Source organism: Sinohyriopsis cumingii, chromosome 9 (genome assembly GCF_028554795.1).
Source record: "Sinohyriopsis cumingii isolate HCF-2022 chromosome 9, ASM2855479v2, whole genome shotgun sequence".
NCBI lineage: Eukaryota > Metazoa > Mollusca > Bivalvia > Unionida > Unionidae > Sinohyriopsis > Sinohyriopsis cumingii.
Genome location: NC_142969.1, coordinates 23483702 through 23505249, shown reverse-complemented (window position 1 = coordinate 23505249; position 21548 = coordinate 23483702). Strand labels below are relative to the sequence as shown.

General features: G+C 33.2%; 1 protein-coding gene across 1 annotated transcript; it reads right to left on the bottom strand.

Annotated features, from left to right (window-relative positions):
* Positions 1–1550: 1550 nt before the first annotated feature.
* LOC149791395 (uncharacterized) lies at positions 1551–17053 on the bottom strand. The gene is made up of 8 exons (XM_089971346.1): positions 16909–17053; positions 16280–16475; positions 13207–13409; positions 10692–10856; positions 6711–6939; positions 6204–6370; positions 3900–4013; positions 1551–2762 (listed from the first exon to the last, which is right to left on the bottom strand). Exons 1-8 carry the CDS (start codon positions 17051–17053, stop codon positions 2680–2682), a joined length of 1302 nt encoding a protein of 433 aa, XP_089827472.1. The 3' UTR covers positions 1551–2679.
* Between the last annotated feature and the right edge of the window lie 4495 nt (positions 17054–21548).

The window sequence follows — 21548 nt, the reverse complement described above, 5'->3', positions numbered from 1 at the left end:
TGTCTTGCCTTATACCAGAATAAGATTAGAATGTCTAATTTTATACAAGTATAATACTAGGGTGTCTTACCCGTTACCAGAACAAGGTTAGAAAGTCTAATCTTACACAAATACAAGACTATGGTGTCTTACCTTATACCAGAATAAGATTAGAATGTCTAATTTTATACAAGTATAATACTAGGGTGACTTACCCGTTACCAGAATAAGGTTAGAAAGTCTAATCTTATACAAATACAAGACTAGGGTGTCTTACCTTATCCCAGAATAAGGTTAGAAAGTCTCACCATATACAAATACAAGACAAGGGTGTCTTACCTTATTCCAGAGTAAGTTTAGAAAGTCTGTTCTTATTTAGAATAAACATAAACATGTCTTACCCTATAACAGAATAAGGTTATATAGTATAATGTTATATAAGTATAGTGTTATGGTGTCTTACCCTATACCAGAATAAGCATAGTGTTATACCTTATACCAGAATAAGGTTAGATAGTATCATCTTATACAAGCATAGTGTGTATTACCCTATATAAATATAAGCTTAGAAAGAATATAAAGTAAAAGCATAGAGCATTTTACCCCATACTAAAAAAAGGTTAGAATGTCTCATCATAATATACAGTACAGAACTTGTACTATCTATAAAATTGGTTATTTGAAATTATAGTTCTGAAAAATGGTAACTCTTGAGCACATGGGTCAGAATAATTAAAATAGCAATTGACATCTTTTTTAAATGGGATTTGGAAGAATGGGATTTGGTAAAAACAATGAACAAAGCAAAATTCTGCACCTAGTATTTTTGGGAATAAAAAATGATATACAATTTGCACTCTGTAAATACTGGTCTGTACTATATTACTGTACAGGCCACCCAATAAACTCTCTGCACCCCGTAAATAACTGCAGTTTTTACTTACTTTCATTTCATGATGGAAAAATCAGAAAATGGGGTATATTGTTTTATTAGAGTCATAACTGAAGTTGTATATAAGGAGAGAACTAAGCAATCAAAATTTGTTCCTATTTTTAATTCATTCTCATTTCTTGTGTTCCTGTTATAATATCAATTCTACAGACATGTTTTATGCCATACTTTGATATTATCTGAGTGGAAAAATATTTGTTTGGATTGTCAATTTGAAATAGAAAGTGTTCATTTTTGGTCTATAATATTATTCTGTAACTACTGTGATTTACTCAGATGAGTTCTGGACAACGCCATTTTGACAACGTCATGATTCTTGGTGGACCAGTTCATTTCCAGTTCTGAAGCTTATATGAAAGTTTTCATTCTTTTGGACTTTAACAGAACTTTTCAGGATTATTTTGGATTCACTTCATAATACTTCAAGCTCCTCTCACATTTTCATTTATGGCTTTGATAATTAAATTATTTGTTAAGTTTCACAAAACTTGTTGGTTTTCCTTCTTTCTGTTACTTAGTTTGTCATAGAGCTGTAACAATATAATATTTATAAAACAATGGCCTAATATCACAGAAAAGTGTTCTGATGTTTAGAAAAACACTCAACACAAACACTGCATATATATAACACAGAAATATATATAAAATACTGCATGTACACAAAATATTGCAGATATAAAAAATACATATATACATATAAATTATAAAGAGTACAAGTGTCTGTATCAATACAAAATCACATGAATACTAAGAGCTGTGCCATCTATACTCACATAAAAAGTCCAACTTCAAACAACACAGATCCTGATCTGCTGTCCCATATAGCACAGGTGGATCAGGAAATCCTGTTTGTTTGACTGAGTAGTCATAGCGATCTACTGACTCAAATATGCCTGCACATTGTGCAGCAATAGATCTGGGTCTATGCAGGTTACAATCTACTGTGTGAACATGTAAAGACTAAATCTGTGGTTCCCAACCTTTTCTTGCTGCAACCCTAATCTGGCCACCAGCAGGACCTCCTGACCCTGACGTTATGATACAACTTCTTCTGATGAACTCTCAAAACCCTGCTCTGCACCCCTTCCCACATCAATGATTTGGGTTGTGATCTGAGTTGGGGGACTGCTGGATTAAATGAATACTGATCTCAAAGCTCATTAACTCATTGCTACATGGGATTAAGATAAAACAAAGTTCACAATAATGTCTGATTACCCAGATTATCTTAGTTTCCTTAAACTTTGGAGATTGCTCTTTCCATTTTACATCAAATAAAAAGTTAAGTCATGCAGAACCTCATCTCACAGTTCTATGTAAATTGCTGCAATTTTATGACGAATTGAGTGCATGCTTTGACCTTTGATATTTTATATTTCTTCTGAGTTGTATTAGCTTTGCTTCATTAATTTCATTTTCTACTTTCATTAATTTGTTGGAATGAAAATATGTTGAAAGCATGTGCATAACCCTGAAAAATCAAAAGCTTACACTGTTCTAAAGGTGATGCTTGATTTACACTATAGATGAGGTTATGGTGTAAATCAAAAGTAATGTCAAACTGCACATATGTAAGTTGCTTGTGAGTCACAGTACATGGCACCAGTGAAGGCTTTAAAATAGCACAGTGGCACAAATTGAATGTTATTTCTTGATTATAAATGCTGTAAAATGAAAGCATGTAAATCAAATTGGCATAAATCAAGTGTCGCTCTCTATTTGTGAGTCAAATGTTTCGAAATTGGGAATCATACGATGTTTTCATTTATCTCAAGCATTTTGTGGTATGGTGGTGGCGGAGAATCTGGTACCATCAGAGGTTGGTTGTTCTCTGAAAAATTAATAAAATAATATTAATAATAAAAATAACAATAAGGGATGCTGCTGCTTAAGATGAAGATGACAACCATGACTCCAGGTGTCATGATGATAAGAATGAGGATAATGATGACTACAACGATGAAGATGATAAAAGTGATGGTGCCATAGACTACGAAGACAAAAATATATTTAATATGGATGACAGGTAACAAGCTGCAGACAAATGATGATAAACCTGAAGTCATTCTGATCACCACACCACACAATGACTTTCTCATCCATATGTTACCTCAAACAATAAGTATCAGTAATAGTAACATTAAATTCACACAGTCAGTATGAAACCTAGGTGTCACTCTCGACTGTATGCTCTCATTACACCTGAACATGTAATGAACATATGCAAGGCTACATGTCTGGAGCTGACACATATCATCTCCATTCACAATTTGCGTTCGGCTGATGCCACTAAAACACTTGATTGTTCCTTAGTACTTTCAAGACTGTACTATTGTAATTCACTTCTAATTCCACTCAATATCTTCTACCAACATTTCAAAAAGTTCAAATCACAGCTGCTTGGATCATCCCTAGAGTATAAAGAATTCAGCACACCTCCCCCCCCCCCCTGTAACCTCCACTGGCTACCTGTTTGACCCAGAATCAAACACAAAACCGTTCACTGTCCAAAATAACCATCTGACCTTCCAAATGTGTACAACCCATCTAGAAACTTGTGCTCCTCTTCCAACACTCATATTCTCATTATTCGGACTATTAAAACGAAATCATATGGACAACATCCATTTATGTGCCAGGTTCCAGCAACATGGAACAAATTGCCCATTGATCTTAGACACAAGGACATTGTGATTTCATTCAAGAATGCTCTTAAAATTCACCTATTTTAACTACATGAACCAACTTAATGTTAAGTTCCTAAATTATTTTCAGCATGGTATTGTGTTTTAATTTCTTGTTTGTTTTTAATCTTGTCATTATATATGTATTTATGTATTATCTAATACTGTAAAGCACTTAGAGTTCCTAAAGATTATGTGCTGTACTAAGTCCACATTGTTATTATTATTATATTTAATTTTACAATTCTACAGCAGTGGATAGTACAAATGTCAGAAATACTCACCAGGTAGCTCTGTCAACTGATCATAAGCAGGTGGATCCAGGATTTCATAAAGACTGTATGCTGCTGGGCAGCACACTGTACTTGCACCATCTGCATGGAATGGACAGCTTACAGCTTTAAAATAAACAATATTATTGTAATATAGCAAATATTTTAAGACTTATACATACATACATACATACATACATACATACATATAATGAATACAAATCATATGGCCAATAACAGTTCTTTCAAGTACACTGGATCCAGCAAGGGATTGATTAAGATAAATGCAATAAACTGAGAACGTAAGTGCAAAACTAGTAACTAACCAGCCTGAGTGCTTTCAACTCTTAATGAGTCTTTTTTAAAAGCAAATGCAAAACATAGACAAGACAAATAAAACACAAAAACCGTTGTGTTTGCAAAACTTTACATGGCTGTTTCTACAGGAATTAAACCTATATGACTTAAATGATTGGTTAGAACTGTATATATACTTTAAGAAGACATAAAGGATGAATATATTACTGACATCCTGCTGAATGAACAATTTTTTCTGTATATGAACTGGAACATGAATATATTTTCTTTAATCATATTCTTTGTCTTCAAAAGTAGCTACATGCATTACAATTAATTGTGCTTGGTGACTGGACATGTATTGAACCTATGATAGATAAAATCCAACTAAAATGGTAGTAGAGCAATGAAATACTATTAGGTGTTTATTTATTTTTGTGGGTCTCTGTGAGAAGTTTACAAAAACATTTGATCATCTTGAAAATCACATGTACAAAGACAAAACAACCCCAGAATAATAATATAATTTCATTTAACGCAGTTTATGCTGAATACGACTACAGTCATAATACCTCATTCCATTCTGAATACGCCTGTGGTTGTAGTATCCCATTTTATCCTGAATACGACTACGATCGTACTCTACTATGTATATGTGTTGTGTCTCTAGAAATGTGTTATACATCACAAATATTTGTGTACTTCTTCAACAACACAGAAAATGATTAAAGCACACGTGCACAGTGAAATAAATATAAAAAAATATGGTTAGAAAAAAACTGTTGGCTTGAAAATCGATCAATAAAATGATGGACGACAACACAGATGTAAACATGGATGTAGATAGTGAGGGTAGCGAATTGAAGTTGATGATTTGGATGATTCTGATGATAATATTAACATAAACGATGATTTAGAATATTAACTTAAATGATGGTTTAGAATATTAACTTAAATGATGGGATAGAACTGAATCAAATTGATGAAAGAGATGATGCATTGCTTTGTGCGTTTTTTGACAGTGATTCAGAGAATGAAGCTGACTCTGAAGACTTTCAAGAGGAATGGGTCCAGGATGTTTTTTCCAGATTAAATCATCCCAAAGTAATGTTGTGCATCAGCTTCTTCTGGGTGTTAAACAGTTGCCCCTTCTATCAATTTAAATCATGGCTGCAACCGATGTGACAAGTTTTCATGAGAAACTGCACGCTGAAGTACATGTTCTAGAATGTGATGTAAACATATTGTGCCAGGTGTTTTGTTGTCCAATTTTAGTAAGATTATTATAACTTTTGAACTAACAGTGCTAGAAACTTCAAATTTGGAACAAAATACTTGAAATAGAATTATCTTTTTTTATTCGCATACTATTAAGAGAATTTCCTTCATCTTCATGAACAAATGATTCACTGAACATCATGGTAATTTTTTTCTTTTTTCTTTCAAGTCATATTTCAAAATACAGTTGTGAGCATGTACATTGGTAAATGATAAAAAACATATATGCAAATTTTATTACCTTTTTGGATATACATAGTTTTAGATACTTTAAAAAAGAAATAACAATGTTACAACATTTTTAGCAAACATGGTGAAGGTCATCACAATTTCTGCTGCTGCTGCTGTATGATAATCCGTTTTACCACAATGTATTTAGAATTGCTTCTTAGGAATCAGGCACTGCAGTTGAAATTGGTAAACAGGATAAAGTGGGTTAAATGGGAAATTCCCCAGGATATTATTATGTCTGCAGTGCTGGTGAGCTAAATACATGACAAACACAACAATACTGTAATCTTTATTATTTTATTATTTATATTTTGTTACTTGTCACTGCAAATACTGTAAACAATATTTACTGTCCATTTATCTGAATAGGAACAAATGTTCTGCAGGTTAACAAAATCATCAACTGGTATACATGAAACCCAAATACTCTTATAAATCAATATTATTACATTGGATGGAATAAAAAGTTGAAATTTCCTTTGAAATACTTTGATTTAATAAACTACCCACCTGAACCTTTGTAGAATATCTGTACATGCGCATTGCATTCAGTAAGCCCAACCATGACATGGAGAGGGTACATCTGTCTGTCAATATTTTTAAATGCAATTCCCCAGAAACTCTCTTCTGTACCAAATGACAGCTCACCGCTGTCACAGTCTACATACATCAGAAATCTGAAGAAAAAAAAATAATATATATATATATATTATTCGTTGTTACATTTATTATACCTAAATTTAATATTTTATCATTGCTTCTTCTCTGGTATATGTATTAACCGATTAAAATGTTAAAATTTGTTATTTGACAATTTGAGAACTGGTTAATTTGATATTAGTTGCCCCTATATATATATATATATATATATATATATATATATATATATATATATATAAAAACTTGGTTCATAGTTAAGGCTCTTTGATTTAGAGCAGAAAAATTTAGAAAAGAAGAAAATAAGAAAGGGAGGAAAGATTAGAAAGGTTATGCCTTTGAATGTTATGGTGGGCTTACTTTTCAGGCACGTGCATTATACGTGGGTATATTTTCTTTGGTTCTCCCTCATAAATAATTCTCTTCCGCCCAATGTCCAAACCAACTGATATGTCAGTCATACCCACAAGTGAAGTTTTTGGCTTCCGGTGCAATGGTGCTTTTGATGAGCATACTCCCACTGATGCATATGTACCCCTGTCCTTTAATGGCCAGAAAACTTCAAACACATGCTTTCCACATTCAAGCCCTGATGATGTATAAATATTGTTTTTATATATATATATATATATATATATATATATATATATATATATATATATATATACACACACACACACAATTCTTGCTTTCAAATAATAATAATGGCAATAATGAAGCAGCAAGATCCATTATACATACATGTAGACCCATCACTTAATATTTTTTGTCGATACATGTACCTACATGTAGATACATACAGACTCTTCACTTAATTATTTTTTATTCAGGCACATGTACATTCATCTTGGCTCTTCACTTAATTATTTTTTATGTAGACATATGCAGACTCTTTACTTAATTAGTTTCTATGTAGGCACATGTACATACACGTTGACTCTTCACTTAATTAGTTTCTATGTAGGCGCATGTACATACATGTAGACTTCACTTAATTATTTTTATGCAGGTACATGTAAACTCTTCAGTTCATTATTTTTATATATGTACATATATATACATGTAGACTCTACTTTATTTTTTATCTGGCCATATTTACATACCTATAGGCTCTTGAGTTAATTATTTTTTATGTAGGCACATGTACATACATGTAGACTCCTAAATTATTTATTTTCTTCACATAGGCACTTGCCACTTGTTATGATGAGAGCCACAGTGTCAGACTTTATACCTGCCAAGGCTATCCCAGGTAAGCAACCTTTTTGTGTCCTTGGGAAAATGTACTCATTTTCTCATCATGATTTAGCCAAGCATGTATTCACAACGCCATTAAAAACCATCCAACCACTTGCTGTGATTTTTTAAGATTCTGCTGGAGTGTTCTATACTCAATAGATGCATGACTAGGGTTGCCTAAATCTGACAAAGGCAACTGCTGCTAAACTCAATCTGAATCAATAGTACTATAATTCCAGCTGTATGCAAAGTTCGTTAAATGATCCTTAATTTCATCAAGCTTGAAAAGACATAACATATATCTCTAAGCTATGCGCATTATATCCTTTACAAACTATGCATATTGTTGTTTACTAACTATGCATATTGTCATTTACTAACTATGCATATTGTCATTTACTAACTATGCATATTGTTGTTTACAAACTATGCATATTGTCATTTACAAACTATGCATATTGTCATTTACAAACTATGCATATTACATCATTTACAAACTATGTATATTACATCATTTACAAACTATGCATATAACATTTTTTTACAAACTATGCATATTACATTATTTACAAACTATGCATATTGTCATTTACAAACTATGCATATTATCATTTACTAACTATGCATATTACATCATTTACAAACTTTATTTCTGAAACTTCATTATTGTATTTTGGAGATATTATTAAAGATCAGTTCAGTGGTGCCCATAATTTGACTCCAAGTGATGTACTTCATTCAGCGGAATGTACTTCATTCAGCGCATGTTTAAACCTACAATGTACATGTGGTGGCACCATATGTAAATACCTTCTGTTGCCTAATTGCAAGAGTCATGTTGTCATACTGGGATCATATTTTAATAAGTTAGGTATTTACAATTTCAAGGGAAAATAAAAACGTAATTACTGGTGCAGTGATATAAAATGTCCAATGCAATAATGCATAAACAAACAAAAAATCAGTCAAAGGGGCGAGGTAGTTTTAACAGCAACTCACTAATGCTCAATTCTTGTCATTGTCCGATCAAGTTATACGCATATCTAAATTAGGCAGAAACAATAAGAACACAGAAAATGAAATAAATTACTTTTCAAACAAGTTTATAACATTTCTTTTTAATAATTTTTGTTAAGATAAGTTTGCCTAAATAAATGCATTTAGAACTTAATGCGTGATGTCACAGAGTTGTGGGTCGGCTTATATGCGGGCCATGCACTTTTTAGTGTTTATACCTATTCAGTTTGGGGGTTGGCTTATATGTGAACAGGCTTATATGCGAGTATATACGATATGCACATTACATCATTTACAAACTATGCATATTACATCATTTACAAGGCGTTTTTGTGTTTAGAATGTAATTTATTATCATGGGTAGAAATTTCTCTTACAATATGAAGAAATCTATTTTCTCACTGTTTTAAGTCAAATGATAAATTTAATTATGATAGTAAATTAAATGATACTGAAAAGCTAATGACTCAGTGGTCTTTTGGAAATAATTTTGAGAAAACAACAACAACTTGTTTTATCTAAAATAAATCATTTATTTATCAGTTAATCTCACCCTTTAGTAATGTTCCTTGATAAATAAAATAGGTTACTTATATAAACTTACTGACTGGATCAATAGATGCAATGAAAGAAAAAGTGTAATCAAAGGTTATGGAGAAGATGATGTGAAAAATTCATTTATTCTTGTAAAATATATTGGACACAAAAGCTATCAATGAAAGTACAACAAAAATGAGCTGGCTAATATTTCATTGTTGTTGCTTACATGAATGAAACCAGTCTGGTACTATTTACAATAAGTGGAATATTGAAAATGTTGTGAATTCATTTGGATATGGATATGTTCCACTTTAAAGGGTTATTCCAAGGACTTTTTATAGATTCTCTGAAAGAACAACTTATGCATAATAAAAACACTAAGGTTGGAGGATCTATTATTTTTAGCAAAATAAAATGGTTGAAAAAGGTAGGTTTTTTCATTTACAGCAATATTATTAAGAACAATAAAAAAATTCCTTACAATGATCTTTTTTTTTGTAAATGTAAATCTTCCTACTAGAACTTTTATATATAAAGGATTGGTAAAGGATTTGATGGAAAATATGAAGTGCTATGTATGAAATTTTTTATATTTTTCTAGCTAGATGGTGTACAAAAAATTATAGCGTACAAAAATTATATAAAAATGGTATATAACACTGAGACCAATTTTTGACAGTAAACAGGGATTATGAATAATGAGAATAATAAATAAATAAATTAAACACTGTACAGTTTTCATGATCTGTGAAGTTTTATGTCAACACATTAAATACTGAACCCCAACAGAAGAAAATAAACTGAGTCACCAAAAATATGTCAATACTTCCTAATAATATAAAAGTCCTAATAATATTTTAAGTATTTTGAAGAAAGATTAAAAAGTAACCAATAGTTAGAGGTTTACAAATATAGAAAAAAAATGTAATCAAACAGATCAATCTGACTGCCCACATGTTACAGAAATTCATTTTCCTTTAAGTTATAAAATAACTACAGATTTTAAGCCAGATGGTTTTAACTTATAAGATTATACCAAATTCGAGCAACAAATGATTTCTTCCCAATTTTTTTAATAATTAATGAAAATAAATGTTCTTTTTGTAAAAATATGACAGAAATGCTGAATCAGCTTGTTATAGACTTTTCTAGTGTGAAAGTTTTTGGGAATATTTTAATTAGTGAATCACAAAAAATACTAATTTTGTTCTTCTTGTACACTTAAAGGAGCAACTGTAGGCTTGCCTTAAGATGATAATGACTATATATATATATATATATATATATATATATATATATATATATATATATATATATATATATATATATTCACACACAGAGAGACAGAGACTGAGAAAGGATACCTCATGATAGAAAACATTTATCTTGACTCTGTTTTAAAATTTTCTAGATAGATCTAATATGCATGAGAAGTAAATAACCAAAAAAGTAATACACGGAAGTTTCTGTAACTGTATGAATGATGCTAAATTATAATATGACAAAGATTTAAAAAACCAGATAACATAAATAAAGAATACAGACCAACCGACCATCGGGCTCCATCAGCTTCCTGGTTACGCTGCCGGAAACGTGTGACACTGTTTGGTCCTGTGATTTGGATACCATCTGAACACGCACCAAAACCATGACTTTCTAGGTTCCTGTCTGGTTGAATATTTTGAATCCAGGATGGAGAAGGGATCAATTCTAGAAAATAATAGTATGTGATCTCATCTTCAGTCATGTGTGTACTGACTGGTATGTACTGTCTTAATGGTTCTCTATAATGTACAAGATTCTACTGGAACAATAACAACAAATATACTGCATAATGTTATGGAAATGTTTTCCATAAAGGCATTCTTTGCCTGCACAATGGAAGTCATTTCTTAATACTTTTTGGGGCTACTATAGCGAGTATCAATTTCTTCGATGAATATCAAAAATATATTTTAAAGTTGTGAAGTTGTTTGTATTTTATTTGTTCTTTGATTTTATTCTTCTGAACTTTGGAGTCACGCTCAAAATATTCATATGCATTAAATTTGAGAACCGGTAATAGAAAACAAGAAATTTACAATTTTTTTTGTTGGACCATTACGTTAATACTGATCTCAATCACAACTGTACCCTTCATGCTACTCAACCTGCACTGTATTCACATTGTATTTGCATTTCTGGTCATTAATAAGTTCCAACTTTTAAAGTCCCATAGACAAGCGATGTAAATGACACATTTTTGAAAAGTCAATCAAAATTGTGTAAAATTTGACAAACATAAAAGACAATTCATGGTATTGTTGACTATATTACACAGTTCATATTTTAGTACACCTCTCTGACAAAATTACTTGTATTCTGTAAGTGAATAATTAGAGCTAACATAAAACTGGTGGAGGAATCCAAGGTAATTCTCAACAGTGATGAAGCTACTTCAATGAAACGATCAAATTAATTTGTCTATAGCGCATTTTTGATGAATCTTGCAAACTAAATGTACGAAAAAAGAATTGATGGATGTGTTAAATATAAATTATGTGCCAAAAAAATGTATTAAGAGCTCTGATTATAAAATATGAGAAAACATTTGCAATAGGTGAGTGTGGACAGATATGTCTTATATACTTTAATGTGTTCACATTTAAAATCAAACCTTCATAAGAAAAGAATGATTATGAAAATGATATACAAAATAATATTGATTTGAAAACTTTGCACTGAAAGCTTTTCTTGCATAATCAATCACTGTATCCTAGCATCAAGTTTTATACACTGAAAAGTTTTCTCATATTTGGGTGGATTGATAGAGACCTGGACATTTTCTAGCACAGTGACTAGAGAAAAACTACACATACATCGTCCAAACAAAACGTGCAAAACAGATAATGTAATATATCTCATCACATGTAAGATCTGTAGCCTTCAGTATGTCAGAGAAACTGAAAAGCTACACAAAAGAATCAAGCTTCATAGATCTGACTGGATGACAAAGAAGCTATACAGAAGCCTGGTCGCAGAACATTTCTCCTCCCCTGGCCACACTTTCAGTGATATAACACTTATTGCAATTTCTCACAACCCCAACCTGAGTTCCGAAACCAGGAAAGAAAAGGAATCTTACTGGATATGCTGCCTTAAAACGTTGAAACCAAGCAGTTTAAACCAAGAAGATTAGAAAAAGACAGCCATGCACAAATAAAATTATAATTTGCAGCCGACACATTTTCTTTGAAATAATTCTCTAAATTTGCTTAATAGCCTATAATTAATACTATAACAATGAAATATCCGGGACATAATTTGCGCTTGCATAAAAATTTACATAAAACAACAGATGTCATTATGCCTCATCGATTTCTAGGTCAATAAGAGTGTTTTCCAGCATCTGCAACAGGACGAAATAGGCAGTTGAAACATAGCGGACTTACAGGTTTAATTCCTGTAGAAACAGCCATGTAAAGTTTTGCAAACACAACAGTTTTTGTGTTTTATTTGCTTGTCTATGTTTTGTACTTGCCTTTGAAAAAGACTCATTAAGAGTCGAAAGCGCTCAGGCTGGTTATACACTAGTTTTGCACTGTTTGTTGTCAGTTTATTGCATATATATATATATAGCCACAAATGATAATATGGGCTTACAGAAGCAAAAACTTTATGAAAGATAAATGAAAAATGCACAGCTGTAACGATGAGCCGAATGTAAGCATGAGTTAAGATTTGGTTTGGCTTTTACATCACAGCAACATTAAGATAGTAATTTTGCCAAGGCAACTGAAGCAAAATGCCTCTCCCAAGGACAATGTGGACTGATCCCATGGCAGGACTCCAACCCACACCTTTATGGTTGCAAGTCTGGCCTCTGCACTTTGATAATTTAGTATCTGTGAGACAAATGAAAACAAATATCAGAAAACATTAGTTACTTTCTGTTCACCATTTGTCCCTTTTGTCTTTGTACACAATGTGTGATCCAGAGATAAGTGCTTTCTTTCATGTTTGCTCTCTCTCTCTCTCTCTCTCTCTCTTGATCTACAAACAAAAACATAATTAAACTCACCTGATGAAGTGTAAGTGATTCCCTTATTCCTTTTGTGGCGCTGTTTACACCAGCAGATTATGAACGAACATAGACTGAAACCTCCACAGCATACTAGGATAGGTATAATGACAATTAGGAACCAGAGTGTGACTCCAAAAATCACAGTTCCAAGACCAATAAGCCCATTACTGACATCTACACCAATTGTGGAATCATTTCCACTACAAAAGAGAGATGATAATATCTATATATGCTATTTCAATCACTCAACAAATCATTAAATCTGCCAGTGAAAGAAGCAATATATTAAGCAATAAATTATAAATTAATGCATATACATATGTGTGTGTGTGTGTGTATATATATATATATATATATATATATATATATATATATATATATATATATCCATACATGCATACATTGATACAGGCATGCAAACTGGCAGATAAACAAGCTTTCACGCACAGTTTTGAAAAACTGGTCAGCACACTGCTTTCATTATATTGTTCTATTTAACTGAACTTCATATATGACAGAATTCATAAAGTCACATTCTTTTAATGGAAAAAATTGATTACACACTACATGAATGGCTTCTAGTGCTTTATATTCATGTTAATTTTTTAATTAATTTTCATGCTTTATGACGTCAAAAATCCTGCAGAATATGTTTTATTCCAATAGTTACTTAAAAATACAGAATCTCATGTAGTAAATAACAAAACTATATTTTAAGCAATGCTAACAGATACTGCTGATTCAGAAGTAGACTTGAACTTAAGGCAGACTGATGCTATGAACTAATAATTTCCATTTTTCTGCATCACATAATGTGATTTTAACAAATCTAATTATGTCTTATAAAGGATTTGAAAAAAATGTGCAAATTTATTTGGAGACAATCATTATTGTGTTATGAGAAATAACATCTAAGAAAATGCTCAGTTAATGTGAGTACTATGAATGAAGAAAATCGAAGAGAATGCTCATTGCTGCATCTGAATACTAGTGAGTGATCAAATCCAAGAGAATGTTCATTATTCTATGATATAAGAATATAAGACCGCTCTGGTGGCCTGGTGGTCAGACATACCAAAGACTTATAAAATGGTACTAACAGCTGCCGCACTTGGCATTCAGCATTAAGAGGTTAGTGTTAGGACTCAGGTCTACCTGGTGTCAGGATAATGTGACTGGGTGGGACATCATGCTACATATCTGCTGCATGATGCCCCAGTGCTATACATCACTATAAACTGCCACATTGCAGACATTGTAGTGATATGACTGAAAAATTGTTAAAGCTATCTTAAAAATCCAAATCACACATCTATGAGATAACTACTGAGTTATCCAATCTAAGAGAATGTTCACTGTTCTATGTGAGCACTAGTGAGTAATAAAATGTCAGTACTACTGAGTGATAAAATCTAAGAAAATACTCACTGCTCCATGCTGGCACTCTTTAGTAATAAAACCTAATGAAATGCTCATTGTTCCATGTAAGTATTAATGAGTGATAAAAGTTAAGATAACTCTTATTGTTTGATGTAAGTACTATTGACAATAACTGACAATAATGTGTAGTTAGTATGTAAAGCCAAAGACAGATATAGAATTTATCTCATGAAATATTCAATACCAGAATGACGTAAAATAATTCAGTTATAAGTAACACTCTAATGCTCTAAATTATTCTCACGAAAAACATAGCGTCCATGAGAACACAACAACTACTGTTTACATACAAGTTGGATTTCCAATTTATTAAGAATCCCAAAACACCTTTTTCTTAAAAGTAAATAACACACACACACACACACACACACACACACAGACATCCAACACTGTTATGGCATATTGTTGATTGTGGCTCAGGGTCTATACTGCTACACTGTATATCATATACCCCAAAGCTGTATGTATCTCTTCTTCATTAATACTCTTTCAAAATATCATCCAAGTTGCATTAGGTGGGTGATCTCCTTACCTCAGTGATCCTGAAATAATAATAATAATAATAACAACAACAACAGTCATGGCAGTGACGTTTCTGGTGGTTGTGTGGTGGTCTTCATCATTGTCAATTTGAGAAGAAAGATTATAAGTAGCAATGTCACTGCAAACAATAACTAGATTATTAATAAAATAATGAAATTTTTTAATATTTGATTCATGTTTGGGCAATTTAATGTTTTTTAATGAAGATAATGATTTTAATTTAATTAGCAATACCATCATAGAATTAAGAAGAAAAAGTTTTTGAGTTTAAATTTTATTATTTTAACTGTGTTTTGACAGTTTGACATGAAGATTTCACACACTATCTGTCTGAGTCATGCACTTCAAAGATGGCTGTTCATGAAATCATAAAGAGTTTTACAATCCTAAAAGGTTCACAAAGTTCTAAGTAATTTTAAAGAAAAAAGGTTTGGTAGTAGATTTGAAAATCTTTGGTCCTGGGTGAGCAAGCTTTCGGCTTTAAACTTTGTGACACAGGAAATGTTATTATATAAACTTCCAATGATTGTCAGACAGGATTAATTATCATTTAATCAACAATACATATGAATACAGTTCTTCACTGCAATTGGTTCCATCATCGGGTGGAGATCTCCTTTCCAAGAGCATTTCAGTGCTGACCCATGGCCTCCAAGGGTGTGTAGACTGAGTTGATCAAACTAAACCTGGAACCAAATAGCTTTTCCATTGCTCCTTTCCCTACTACCAAATGCAACGTGAGGCTCCCTCTGCCTATTTGCCAAACTTGGTGACTAAATTCCTGTGGCTGGGTCCTGTACTCCTGATGACTCCCACTGCACACCAATAATTCTGTGCTGCAATGCCATGCATCATATTTCCACTGGTAAATTCCAGGCTATCCATCCATTCTGCTGGCACTCTCGGATGAGTGGTTGATACTTGGCCAATTTCCTCTAATGGGCCTCTTCCATTCTAGGTTCCCATAGCACTGTCAGTTCCAAAAAAGTCACCTGTTTGGTGCTTCCTGACCACAGTACAATATCAAGTCTGAAGTGGGTTACTGATATCTCTTGGGAACTTCTGCTGTCTTTTTACATCTGCTTACATTTCCCAATCCTGTTCTGTTGTCAAGATGTCTCTTGCTTCACTCTTTTGCCTTTGTTTATTACCGCTTCTCATAAACTTGATGAAGTTGCGACTGCTTTTCACTTGATGTTTATTTCTCCTGGCTATATCCATACTGGCCGCAATCTCAGCAAGCAATTGGTCATGGCACCATTGATAATGACCATCTGTCTCAGCTACATTGCAAGGTAACAGTACATGCTTTAAATATGCAAGTTTACAAAGTTTATGGTTTGGGCCGTCAATCAGTATCCATGTCTTTGGCTTTGTTGGTGTTGGAAGAACATCATGCACTGAGCTTAAGAGGAAGCTGATTTTCTTGGCATAAACTCTCCAGATGTCCTATAAGACAGTTTCTTGGACCTTGCAGCATCCTTGCATAGCCAATCCCCCTGCTTCTTCATGCCAACAGCTCTGACTTGCCTGTCTTTCTCTTCTGCAAGATGTACTTCTTTCTGGACCACAACATGCTTCTTTTTAGTGCTTTCTGCCTGCCATGTAAGTCTTTTAAGACTTCCCAGCTCTAACTTTCCTGTTTCTACTGTGCCTCAGTCTGAAATCTGCCTCCTCAGCTGCCTTTGCTGCCACTCACTTTCTACCTGTCCATACCTCCACTGCTGCTTCTCTCCTGTTTCTCAACATCATCACTGGCCTTAGTCACCTTTAACTCCTCTGTCACTGATGATTGTGGTAAGTGAAGCTTGCTGCCAGTACTGTACAAGCCATTACTACTGAAGCTCTTTGGCACTTCCATCCATCATCGTAGATATATACTGAACATTCTCTCTACAGCTTCCATGATCGTTAATTAGAATAAAACCAGAATCACTGAACTTTCAGATTTGTCCCAACTTGGGGTACTCTAATACCCTGTCAAACTTCAAATATTTAGGTGCACCCTAATTATTATATCAGATGAATTTTTTATTTTTTTTTATCTTGAGCTTGCGTTTCTTGCTAAAATAATTTTGTGAACACAGCACCAGGTTACTGAATTGGCTTGTTCTCAGACATTACACTGCATTATGTTTTAACTAGGGCATAACCGACTTTTGATCTGGAAATCGGATTCCACCGGATAGTATGAACTTCCGATTAATCGGAGTCGGACAAGGCAGGAACGACCGATTCGGATAATAAAAATAATAAAGTTGAATTTCTATAGCACCGTGTCTAACACTGCGTGTCATTCGATAGTGCGTTAATAAAGTTAAATAAGAAGTCAGAAAAGTCCAATATGGTCAACACAACGGGGTGAAACGATAATACTTGAGTTAGACCGAAAGATTTAAATTTATTAAAATATATAATACAGTCCTACCCGTTTATGTCAACATCCTCAATAATGAAGGCATAATATTGAATACATTGACACATGCTAATGAGGTATTAAAAGAAAATGATTCTTACAATCGTAAATATAAATAAAGTTAATAAGGAAACTTTCACAGCACAATAAACTTGTTTCAATCACCGATCACTTTGGAAAATGCAAGAATCGATCAGATTTCATTGCTTTTATTTAAGTCGCCGCAAGAGGCCAACTTTATAGGACCAAACAAAAGCCTGTTTTATTTTTATTTGACCGCGACATTAAAGCATGGCGGCAAGATCAACTAATTGTTGAATGAAGTACAGGATGGAACTGGCCGCTTGCCGACATAAATGATTAAGGCGGGAAAATTAAAGCCTGGCGGCAAGATCAAATAATTGTTGAACAAAGAATGGGTCGGAACTGGCAGCTGGTTTCAGTGCATTTTACAAAAATAAAAAATTTCATGGATTCTTTGTGGCTTTGAACTTCGTTGCATTTTGCTATAGTCCTGCCATATCCTTCCCCTTGTGACATCGGTGTGATATGCAAAACGTGTGTAACACGGTTTAAAAAGTTAATTTGAAAAACCTTTTAATTTAGCATTTCCGATTAATTGAATCGTATCCGGAATCGGAAAAATTTCATCCCAAAATCCGGAATCGGAAATCAGTAGAAAAATGCTAATTGGTTATGCCCTAGTTTTAACCCTCTATTTCACTTTATGTGTGGATCTTAAAGATGTTGGTGTAAAAGTTTAGGGACCAACCTGGATGGAAACATTAAATGGTCATACCATGGGGATCTGTGCCTACAACAACTAAATTTTAAAATTGATAAGGTCTAATTCCTCAAGAGCATTGTGCGCTTAAAAGAGATCTATTCATGATATTAGGAATTTTGAAACATTAAAAAGACTATGAATGTAAGTAATCTTACAGATTAATGAAAGAGTTGATAGTAAATTTGAAAATCATTGGTCCTGGGTGAATAAGTTTTCACCTTTTAACACTGTGGCAAGTATTATTATATAACCCTCCATGACTGTCAGACATGATTAATTGTAATTAAATCAATAACGGTCAAAATATCCTGTACTTAATACTACTTTCTGATTACTACATGATTACATTGTCATCAAAAAAACATATGGTTAGAACTCGAACTGTCATTGTCAATCTGATGTTCACAAAAGGAAGAGAGCCAGTCATTCAGCTCAGGGTTTTGGGCTAACACAGGTCAGCTACCTCTGTGTCCTTTAAAAAGGCACTAATAACTCCAATTTCCTCTGCATGATATAGCTAATAATGTGATAAAATTGCCATTAAAATCAACAAAAGAAAATAAAGGGATGAGTTATAGAATGGAATATATACACTGCTGTCGGGCATTTCTGTGCACCTAAGGTTTTTGTTTCCAATATTGAAGCAAAACGCATATCGAATTCGAGCGATTGACAAAATTAAAATAAGCAATGCTTACCATTTGAAAAGATGCAATCGTCACTAGAATATTCTGTTCAAAATAACATTCATTTTGGACACGGGGATACCACCCAACCCCATTTTCCTGACTCGCGATATGTCGGCCTATTCTGCGCATAGCTTTCAAAAGATGTAATGTTTATCCATCTTGCAGTAGAAATGAAATATAATACTTTGGACTGTTTCTGTCAGCAGTTCAGTCGAGTAATTTGGTCAGGTTTATAGCTAGTTTTACAAAATTCAACGTAAAAATGCCAGTAAATGGCAAGATATATTAGGCAAACTAAACCGATCTTGTAAAAAAGTTAGTAAAGTTCAACCTTTTATGAAAAATATGCTATTACGCGGAAGAGAAACAACAATGAATAGGATGTAACCTGTTTACAACGTCTTGTTGTTGGGGGAAAAATTGCTATAGAATTTAGAAACAGACTATAGGCCGGTGAATGTTTTGAGAATTTATGGCAAGTAGACACGTTGGGTAGCAGACGATTTTGTACGTGTGGGACAACTTCTTTCAAAATTGGAAACTTGGATTAAAATACAGTTTTGTTTTAAGGTACACATTTCCATCTTTTATATAATGTATTTATTTGTATATTTCTAAAAGATGCATAGTAAATCGAATTTTCTGGGTTACAGGTTTAAGAAGGTCATGGAGTGTGTCTTCACGTTGCCATTTAGAAATCGCATTTGTATGTGCATTTCGAGTCTAAATGTGGGATATTTTTGTACACTTTATGAATATCACTTTTCTTAATTAATGTACGATTCTTCTTTCTGGATACAAAATGGATTTTTGACCCAAAATAGCATGTGATGAAATGTTTACAGAAATGACGTATCGTTGCGCAGAATTACCGGACGCGCAGAATAGGCCGACATGGCAGTATATAAAAGTAACAGTTGTCTCTTGTAATTTAGCAATCACCTGAAAGATAATCGTAAATTAAATGTCTGTTGAGAGATTCAAAATTGACAGTGAGTCAACTTACCTGGTAGATATGCAAGAAATGCGACAAAAAGAAGAAAAGTGTGTCCCTTAGAAACAAGACGCCAACTCAAGGCAGCCATCTTCGCGGCAATCCTCTTCAAGGGACGCAACTCTAGATAAAACTTAAAACTATTTAATAAGTTATGAGTACAATACTGTCTGGCATTTCTGCGCACGTATGGTTTACGTTTCCAATATTGAAGCAAAACGCATCCGAATTCAACCGATTGTCGAAAATAAAATACTGCAATGCTTACCATTTGAAAATTGCCTCAAATGTCATCAGAATATTCTGTTTAAACTAATTATTATTAATTTTAGGCACACTGGATACCACTCACGTGTTTTCATGACTCGCGATATGTCGGCCTATTCTGCGCACAGCTTTGAAAGGATGTAATGTTCATCAATCGGGCGATGGAAATGAAATACATTGTTTTGGACTGTTTCTGTCAGCATTTGGATCGAGTAATTAGGTCAGGTTTATAGATGGTCTTACAAAGTTCATCATAAGAATGCCAATAAATGGCAAGAGATATTAAGCAAACTAAACCAATCTTATGGGGGTGGGGGGATACTAAAGTTCAACATTTTATATTTTTAAAAAAGCTTTTGTGTGGAATGGAATCAACAATGAATAGGATAAAACGCGTTTACAACGTCTTGTTTATGGTGGGAAAAAAATGACTACAGAATTTAGAAACAGATTATACGCCAGGGATTTTCTTGAAAATCCGTTCTAGCAGACATGTTGGGTAGCAGACGATTTTGTACGTGTGGGACAACTTCTTGCAAAATTGAAACTTGGATTAAGATGCCTAATTGTTTTATGGTATATATTTCCATCTTTTATATCATTTATATATTTGTATGATTCTTAAAAAAAAAAATACATAGTACATAGGATTTTCTGGGCTACAAGTTCAAGAAGGTTACTGAGTGGGTCACTTTCCTTAAAGTACGGTCGTTGTTTCTTGATACAAAATGGATGATTGACCCCCAAAACAACATGTAATTCAATGTTTAAAGAAATGACGTATCGTTGCGCAGAATTACCCGACGCGCAGAATTGGCAGGCATGGTGGGTAGCAGCAGAGAGGGTGAACAGACCATAGAATTCCGACAAAACAACTAAAACAAACAAATAAATCATCTCGTAGAAAGGTCCAGATTTTACAAATGAACTTTCCTTGAGATGTCTATTTTTGCAATGACCGATTGTGCTAATAAAACCTCAGTTTGAAATAGTAGCTGAAAAAATAAAGTACTCTACGTGTTTATTTATTTCTTGTTTATTTTTTTTGACGACCAACGTTGGTAGGTACCCTCTCTGCTGCTATTAATTTACCACCATACCAAGTTTGATGAATATTTTTCAACGCGTTCTCGCTGTACTTTCTCCTCATCTGTTTCATCTTCATCTGAATCTTCGGAATTTGTTCTATGTTTCAAGTAATAT